We start from the raw sequence: 9,436 nt of genomic DNA, 5'->3' as shown, positions 1-9,436 counted from the left end.
ATGCAGTTAATGAACTTAAATTAATATTTACATGACTGTCTGTCCGCACGATACATAAAAAATGAATTGAACTTAATATTTTGTATAGATCTTCATTTCTATATAGGTGTTATGTAGGGATATCGAATTTGGTGCACGTCACTTCATAGCATTTGGATGTAAGTTATCGTAAATGTTGTTGTTGAGGATAACCGTTATGGAAAATAGCAGACTAAATAAATTTCTGAACTAGTTGAGTACAATCATATCATTCATACATTAAAAAGAAAAAACATTAAGGAGTGAACAATCTATGTTAAAAGTAGGACGATTTCAGCACATTATTGCATTTTAGTACCTTTCCTACTTCGCTGGAACTTTTATTGTTTAAAGCTTATCTATCACTTAGTAGACTGATACAATTTCTCTTTTGCCTACCAGGGGTATGTATGAAGTTCTGTGTGTGTTTATTTATCCGCAGGACGTATTGAGAACGATATGAGCTATAACTATGAATGTAACCCCAGAGAAGCATGTTACGACACACGTGATTATAAATAGTAGTGAGGATCGTCCTCTAATTATATTACGAAAAACAATCTTTATTTCCTTCAATAAAATTATTTAATAAAACGTGATACCATGTGCGTTATATGGTAATATTTAATAACACAGTTTCTTACTGATATTTCCTATTGGTAGTTGGAAGTATGAGTTTACCGACGCGCCAAAATTAGTAGGTTGTCAATTTAAAAATTAACTAAACAAATAAAACCTTCCCTTGAATTAATACTTAAATTGTGTTACTGTATACTTATAATGTAGTAAAGGAACTGTTATATTTTAACTGTTATATTTGGAGTTTTCCATTCCTAATTATTGTTATTTGTCTCTTTCTTATTAAAAAATAACAGAAAAATAGGAAAGGTCAATCCTTTTTCTCCCTTGTTTCACCATCGTCTTAGGCCACTGGCCTGGTCGAGGATCTTATCAAGCAGGATACGTGGAAGAGTCAGTACAGTACAAGAACGACAGTGCTGATAAGATAATTCCAAAGTGCAATGGTCTCAGGCAGGATTCGAACGCTCGCTGTCACTAACTCAGACTCAATAACCAATCCCCTAGACCACTCGAATTTGGCTCTCCCAAAATTGTATTACTTTTATTTGTGTGGGTAAAGTAGTTCCATAAAAATGTGATGTGGATATTTCATAGCTTATTATCTGAAATAGCCACACACATTTGGCACCATTAGGTTCGTGTATTGTATAGCATATATATATATATATATATATATATATATATATATATATATATATATATATATATATACGAAATACGAGTATATATATATATAGAAATATATATAGAAAGAGAGAGAGAGAGTGCATGATTGTGTGTATATTTGTATGTAGAGCACAATCCCGATCCCAGTAAACGGGTTAATGCAAATTGCAACATATGCAGAACGTGTAGGGTGGAAGTGGCTGGGGTTTGAGGGGGGGAGTAGGAGCTGAAGACTCCGCCCACTGTTAAAGCCACTAAGGGAAGTAAAAAATGTCAATATCCGACTATTTTTAGTTTTAGTTTTTTTATAGTATTAGTCTGCAAGTGTGTAACGTGACGTTGAAATATATTACGTTGTCTAACCTGGATGTATAGAGTTGGGATCTAAAATGATAGTCCAGTTATTTATTCTATTTGCAAATGGAACTCTGTGTGGTGTGTGTTTGAATATATGTGACAATACTCATGAATAGTTAATTAAACATGAGGTCATATTAAAATAAATAATCAAACGGAACTGAAAGCATTTTGGAAAGTTACGCTACAATTTAACACTTGTGAGGAAAATTAGTGTTTTAAATCGTGTTAACGTTATCACTGCTTCTTTATTCCATTCTCAATAGGAAGTGATTAAATTTCAAAATTTGTAAAGCTGTTCGATTTCGGAGTAAAGTATTATCAACTAATTTAGGTTACGTCAATAAGCAACAACCGTAAAATGTAATAAAGCTCCTGCTTTGAAGAGAATATTACAGACCTTTGCAATTAATTAGCCTTCCTTCCTCCCTCCCTTTCTCTTCTTCTTTAGAAATGTAAGAATGAACTTGGAATGAAGAAAACATCCTTTCATATTCTTCCCAGTTACTTTATTCAAAATTGGTATTGTATTTTTATGTGAAAAACTCTGTATAATTAATTTAAATATTGTCTATTAGTCATTGACGTAAATAACTCTATTTACTTTATTAGCAATTGGTTTTTGATTCAGCATCATCATCTGCATCAACTTATTCAATATTTGAATCTTTTCAAAATACCAATATATATATATATATATATATATATATATATATATCTAATATATATACAACCGCATGTGTAACTGACTAACTGACTGACTCACTCACTCACGTATACTAATTCTAACCTACTTCCAGATGAGTTAGAGACTTGAAATTTGGTACACAGATAGCTTTCCACGTGTAACCACCAGGAAAATCCCGAAAAGTGAGAATTTTTCATTTTCAACCCCTTAAAAAAATCAAAATGGCGGACGCATTTTCTCCCCGTGTAGACCTTTCGTAGGCGCTCGATTGTGACTTAACGAAGCATCCTATCGAAAAACGAAGCCCACTTACAGTATTCTCCTTGAAACTCTCTACAAGTTTGCAATTTAAACTTTTGCTCTATCTCTTAAAGTGTATATACAGGAGGCGCGAGAAGTTGAAAAACGTATTTTTTGAAAATTTTCAAAAATTTCTAATAAAAAAAAACAAATTTTTAGAAAATAAATAATAACACCATAAGATGCATCGTGAAATTCTACACCAATAAACAGTTTGAAGTGTCTCAATATGTTTACCCAATCCCGAGAAATAAATAATTTTGTGATATAGTAGATAGGGACATTGCGAGGATTGGTGGGGGAGGGGGGGGGTTAACGTAAAGATAGTCCTAGGTTAACTTTTTTGGTGTCGATAGATAGGGAAAAATAATTCAGAGGAGTTGGGGACGGTCCAGGGGTGGAAAAAATTTCGTCATTTTTTCGATATCTCTTACCGTTTACGAGATATTTGCAAAAAACTGTCATTTTTTGCTATTTTTCCACCCATCTTCATTCGCGTTTCCTAAGTCAACAGCAAAATTCAGTTGCTGCTTTCCGAAGTGATAGTTTTGTGTCGGGACAACATTAGGGATCCTAGTGAAGAGAATTGATGGCCTTAGCGACTTCTGTACGGTACGTAGGAGTTGATATCCCTAGATGTCTATGAAATCCAAACTTAACTTTACGTTCCTACTCAGTCTACATTGACTACTTGAATAGCCGTACTCTTAACTTGGCTGAATATTTTCGGTTTTATACTAGGCTTTATTTTTTTGTTGTTTCCTTAATGGATTGACTGTTTCAGTAAAAAATATATGTATTTTACGTTTAAATAAAAGTTCACGTTCATCGTTCTTAACATCCAAGTGACTACTTCTATTCTACTTCTTTGCTTTCTTTTCTTTCTTATTACGCCATATTGTGACCAATTTTCTTACTTTTCTTTTGTGTTCTCGTTGTTTTTTTATCTTATATCTTTTTATTATTTTTTTACTTAGTTAAAGCTTATAACTTCCTTTTTAACTTTTTAATATTTATTGAAATCAGCTAAATTGTAGATAGAGGCGGGCACTGTTGTTGACGTCCAAGTGACTATTTCTGCTTCTTCGCTGTACTATTAGGCAACATTTTGCCCTTTTTTCTGACTGTTCCTTGTGTTCTCGTTGTGTTTTTTGTGTTCTTAATTGAAGCTTATATTCCTTTTTAATTATTGTTTAATTTTTTTATTCCTTTTTATTTGACGTTTAAAATGAATGCATTCCTCGAGGGAATGGTAAGAGAGGTTGAGAGTGGGGACTATCTTAGTACTGACCATATGGATAGGTTCGGAAGCATACTGGATGAAAACACTGAGTATCATCCTGTAAGCTGTTTGGCCATTGATGCAATGGAAGGTGTTTCGGCTGTCGCTACACCTCACATACAAATTCTGTTCTCGGGGAAGATCGACGCCAGTTCTATCGGTCATTGGATTGTGGTCTTCCACGATGGCAGTAATTTGTATGTGTACGACAGTCTGAACAGTGCCCACCTCACTGCAGACCAAACTAAGCTGCTCTCCCTTCTGTTCCCGGACCTATCCATCGTTCCAGCATTTATTCCCGTCCAAAGGCAAGAAAACGGTTTTGACTGCGGCGTATTCGCCATTGCTAATGCTACTTCACTTGCCCTTGGCCGGGACCCAGCCAAACTGCGCTATGATATACCATCAATGCGCCCCCATTTGGCTGAAATGCTGCGCACGGGTAGACTGGATATGTTCCCTACGCTATCAGTGTCCTCTCCTCCTGAGCCAATAATCAAAGATCCTAATTCTACTTGTTTAAGCATTGTCGAATCTTTACCGCCATTAGAAATAAGTACCATGTCCGTCTGTGCTCCAGTTAAAAAGGGGCCGGGTAGACCTAAAAAAGTGAAACGTGGCCGCCCTAAAACTCTTTCAACCACTAAGGAGGAGCAGATAAAAAATTCAAAGAAAAAGTACTCCTCAAACAATCCTCAAGTCAACAGGGACGCAGTGAAAAGATATACTGAACAGCATCCTCAAGTCAACAGGGATGCTGTTCATCGTTACACTGAGCAGCACCCTCAAGTCAACCGAGATGCTGTTCAACGTTACACTGAGCAGCACCCTCAGGTCCACCGAGATGCTGTCCAGCGTTACACTGAGCAGCACCCTCAGGTCCACCGAGATGCTGTTCAGCGTTACACTGAGCAACATCCTCAGGTCCATCGAGATGCTGTTCAGCGCTACACTGAGCAGCATCCTGAAGTTCACAGGGGTGCTGTTCAGCGTTATACAGAAAAACATCCTGACACAAATTTACAAAAAGTACAAATATTTCGAATAAAAAATCCTAAATTGACAGAATTAAGGCACATTTCCAACATACTAGCACGACGTGTAGTTGAACATGGCCCAATGGCGTATTGGAAAATAGATAATTTAGTCTATATTAATTCTTACAAACTAAAAAAAATAAGTTTATGGGACGAAAACATTTCAAAGTGTCCTCATTGTCATGCAAGGCTGTTCGATGAAGAGAAGGATAGGAAGAAATGGTGTTGCGGTGAGGGATCTTATAAAGTCCATAATTTACCTCCTCTGGACGCCAGTTTCTATTCTAACCGTCTGTTCATCGAACGAGCCCGTGCCTACAATGACTTGTTTGCCTTCTGCGCTCTCGAGGTGACTGGGGGGTACCGTCATCCTTCAGGCCTCGCCTTCTTTAAGATCGAAGGTAAGATGTACCACCAGGTTCACAGTCTGGACGCTCCAGGTCAAAAGTTTAGGACCAAGGGAGGTGATGTCCAGTTTGTGAACCGGTGCCGCCTGTACATAGATGATGGCGAGGAGCGCAAAAACATTGCCATGGGTAGATCATTGAACTCAGAAGTCATTGATGAAATTAATACATATCTTCTTTCCTGTAATCCTTTCATCAATGATTTCCGTAGATTGAGTGATGAGCCTTCAGTCAACGCTCATTTGGAATTTGAAGTGACCAGCAGATCTACCCATGGCCCTGTTCTTGGAGATAGGCAAACAGGCATTGAAGTGCACGCTGTATTGAGCAATGAAGACACCATAACTGATCCAAGAAAATTGACCATCTGGAAGAAGAGTGATAGGCGTCCGTCTTCCGTTGACCTCTTTAGCCCCTTAATGGAGCCTTTCCAATATCCGTTGCTCTATCCTCAAGGTAATTTAGGGTGGCATATTGGGCGCTTAGACAACCACGGGGGGAAACTTTCACAATACAATTACTCTAGATGTCTCCTCCTCTCCGATCCCCGTTTCTCGCATTTCGGCAGGCTGTCTCAAGCATGGCAGGTCGAGATGTTCGCGAGGTACGAGGAGGAGCGTCTAAGATTTATTCGTTTCTCCCAAACGCGTTCTGCTGCTCAAAATTCCTTGAGGATAGGACCACTGGACGAGCTCCTTGAAGCTCAACGGGGTAGGCAAGCTGGTGGGCAGGTTTTAGGCGACATCACCCGCGATGAAACAGTCTTGGGTGAGGGTGGGATGCAGGCTGGAAAAGTTTACCTCCCAAGTTCGTTTACCGGTGGACCCAGATACATGAAGGTACATTACGAGAACGCAATGGGCCTTGTGTCTCGTCTGGGTTCACCTACGTTTTTCCTGACGTTCACCTTCAGTGCTACTTGGGAGGAAAACAAGAAGGCCTGCCCTCACAACAGCGGGCGCAGTGACCCCTCAACAGCCTGCAGAATCTTCCAGATTAAACTTGGCGAACTCCTCCGAGATCTGCGCAGCGGAGCAATGTTTAGCCGTCCGGTTTACATCGTCTATGTCATTGAAATGCAAATGAGGGGCCTTCCTCATGCCCACATTGTGTTTAAAATTGACGGCGATGGACCGGTACAGGCACGTGACATTGACTCCGTAATACGCGCAGACATCCCTTCGGAGGAGGAAGCCGCTGGAAGACTCAGGAAGTTGGTGCTGAAACACATGATTCATGGTCCATGTGGTACTGACCACCGCACCGACTTCCTGTGCTGGGACTCTGCAAAGGGGCACTGCAACAAGTTCTACCCCAAGCCTGCCTGCCAAACCACCCACGTGGACGAGAGGGGGTTCGTCCAATACAAACGAGACTACACAAACGAAGGCTTTATCACATCACGGAGGAGACAGATCAAAGTGCATGATGGCTGGGTCGTTCCGTACAATTCCGCATTACTGCTCAAATACGAGGCGCACATAAACTTGGAGCTTGCTTCTACTCGTCGCGTAATCAAGTACCTCTTTAAGTACCTCATGACAGGCGGTTCTCTCCAGAACGTAACCGTCACTCCCCTGGGGAAACAAGAGGATGAGGTCGAGCATTACGTGACGAAGAGAATGGTGGGTGCCAGCGACGCATGCTGGCGTCTTCTCGACTTTCCTGTGTCAAAGCTCGAGCCCACCGTTGAGTGTCTTCCCGTGCATTTAGAGGGCAAACAAAGTGTTGTCTTTCGGCCGAGACAGCTCTCTGATGCAGTCACTCAAGCAAGCTCCAAGCTTATGGTCTACTTCAATCGCCCGCACCATGAAACTTTTGACAATGTCACGTACCAGACATTTTACGAGAAGTTCATGGTGCACACTAAGCGCCCACGTACTGCGGAATTGTACGAACACCCCGATGGCCATCACTTTGTAACGACTCGCCAGCGTGGTGAGAAGGTATGTAGGTTGATGTGGGTCTCTCCCAACCGAGGAGAACAATACTACCTTCGTATTCTACTTATGTCTACACCTTGCCGTGGTTACGTTGATCTTCTGGCTCGTGGCGGTCCTGGTTGCCGGACGTTTCAGGACGTAGCCCGCAATCTCGGCCTGGTGGAAGACGAAGAAGAATACAATCACGCGCTGCGCGAGGCATCTACGTTTATGACTGGACCTAGGCTCCGTTCCTTCTTCGTGATCCTCTGCAACATGGGAGCTCCCGCTGCTCTTCTGTGGGAGTCTTTCAAGAACCACCTTAGCGAGGATCACTTAGAAAGGAACCCTCTCGACCCTGAACTGGCGGTGAAACTTACCTTGATAGACATCGATCGGAGCCTCCGCCAGCAGGGATCGTGCTTGAAAGATCATGGACTCCCCTACGTCGAGGATGACACGACTGAGTTAGGTAGAGAGCTACTCAACTACGGCGAGAACCTCCAGCGAACCATCGTTGAGGACTGGGTGCCCAAACTCTCCCCAGACCAGCGCCGTGTGTTTGAGTACGTTCGCTCTCTGCTTCTCAACCCCCGTGACCGACGCACTTCTAGAATCATATTTCTGGACGGTCCCGGGGGTTATGGGAAGACCTCTCTGATTCGTGTCATCCTTGCGTATGTCCGTGGTTGTCGACAGGTTGCACTCGCCGTGGCTAGCTCAGGGATTGCTGCAAGGAACATGGCTGGAGGAACAACAGCACATAGCATGTTCCGACTCCCTCTAGACCTAGGTCACGGCACAGGTGTGTGGAACATCACCAACGGGTCCCAGCGAGCAGAACTCATCAGAGCAGCACAGCTCATTGTGTTTGATGAGGCCCCGATGGCACACCGCTACATCTTCGAGATGATCGACAGATCCCTCCGGGATCTCATGAATAGTAGTGTGCCATTCGGGAATAAGATCTTCATCTGCTCCGGGGACTTCCGTCAGATTGCGCCCGTCGTTGAGAAGGCTCGCACACCAGCTGATGTCGCGTGCGTGTCACTTCGGGCGTCACATCTGTGGCGACTGTTCACACTATTTTCCCTGACGACACCCCAGAGAACTAGTGGTTCCATTGACTACTCCAACTTCCTCCTTGGAGTAGGCAATGGAACAATAAATCCTTTACTTTTTGGAGAAGGCCGCGAGAGAGAGTCTCTCATTCCCCTCACTGGGGTGAGATGCCTCACTTCTCTCGCGGACTTAATAACGGATGTGTTTCCTCCTGGTGTTCTGCGAGATCCTGATCTTTGTGCGAGACGGGCAATACTCTCAACTCTGAATGTGAACGTCAAGGAGATCAACGGTCGCATCCTAGACCTCATGGACGGGCGCATTCATGAGTTGACAAGCGCGGACACCGTGGACAGAGAAGACGACGACGGGCTGGATGTGGACGTAAATCTCCTCAACCAGGCCACTGGCAAAGGAGTGCCAGATCACGTCCTGCGTCTCAAGGTCGGCTCCGTATGCTTAATCATGAGAAACTTAAATATCGGTGATGGACTCGTGAACGGCACCAAAGTCATTGTGACGGCGATCAGCAGCCGACTGATCACCGTCAGACTTATCGGCAACACGCAACCTATCGGAATTCCCCGGATTACGTTCAGGTTCGCGTTTGCCGAAGGATCGCCGCTCCGGGTTTGTCGCCGTCAGTTCCCCCTCATGTTGGCGTACTGCATGACTGGTCACAAGAGCCAAGGCCAGACAATTGAGTACGTCGGAGTCGACCTGAGAACGGACTGCTTCACTCATGGCCAGCTCTACGTCCTGTTGAGCAGAGTGAGACGTCCAGACGACATCGTCGTTCTTGTACCAGACGACAGAATAGTAGAAGGAGTCGCCTATGCAAAGAATATTGTATATGACGAGCTCCTTCTAAACACTGATTAAGTCTTCGGCAGTAGGCTAGGGGATCTGCCACTTAAAAAAAACTCCCCGTCGTGATTTGACCTAGCAGTAGGCAAAGGGAACTGCTTTACCAAAACTCCCTGATGATTTCATTAGCAGTAGGCAAAGGGGACTGCTTCACCAAAACTCCCTGATGATTTCATTAGCAGTAGGCAAAGGGAACTGCTTTACCAAAACTCCCTGATGATTTCATTAGCAGTAGGCAAAGGGAACTG

The 9,436-nt window shown here is 42.9% G+C and overlaps 1 protein-coding gene across 1 annotated transcript; it reads left to right on the top strand.

Moving 5' to 3' along the window:
- The first annotated feature begins 3,860 nt into the window (after positions 1 to 3,860).
- LOC124358228 lies at positions 3,861 to 9,203 on the top strand. The gene is made up of 4 exons (XM_046810522.1): positions 3,861 to 4,488; positions 4,646 to 4,922; positions 5,120 to 6,389; positions 6,480 to 9,203. The coding sequence occupies exons 1-4, from the start codon at positions 3,861 to 3,863 to the stop codon at positions 9,201 to 9,203; spliced, it is 4,899 nt and encodes a 1,632-aa protein (XP_046666478.1).
- Positions 9,204 to 9,436: the final 233 nt, after the last annotated feature.

This window comes from Homalodisca vitripennis, chromosome 3 (assembly GCF_021130785.1).
Source record: "Homalodisca vitripennis isolate AUS2020 chromosome 3, UT_GWSS_2.1, whole genome shotgun sequence".
NCBI lineage: Eukaryota > Metazoa > Arthropoda > Insecta > Hemiptera > Cicadellidae > Homalodisca > Homalodisca vitripennis.
This window is presented reverse-complemented; position numbering and strand designations above follow the sequence as displayed.

Coding starts and splice junctions, on each gene's coding strand:
- LOC124358228 (XM_046810522.1), top strand. CDS start 3,861: ATGGTAAGAGAGGTTGAGAGTGGGGACTATCTTAGTACTGACCATATG. Junction 4,489..4,645: donor TCCAGTTAAAAAGGGGCCGG/GTAGACCTAAAA, acceptor TCAAGTCAACAG/GGATGCTGTTCATCGTTACA. Junction 6,390..6,479: donor GAGCAATGTTTAGCCGTCCG/GTTTACATCGTC, acceptor GGACCGGTACAG/GCACGTGACATTGACTCCGT.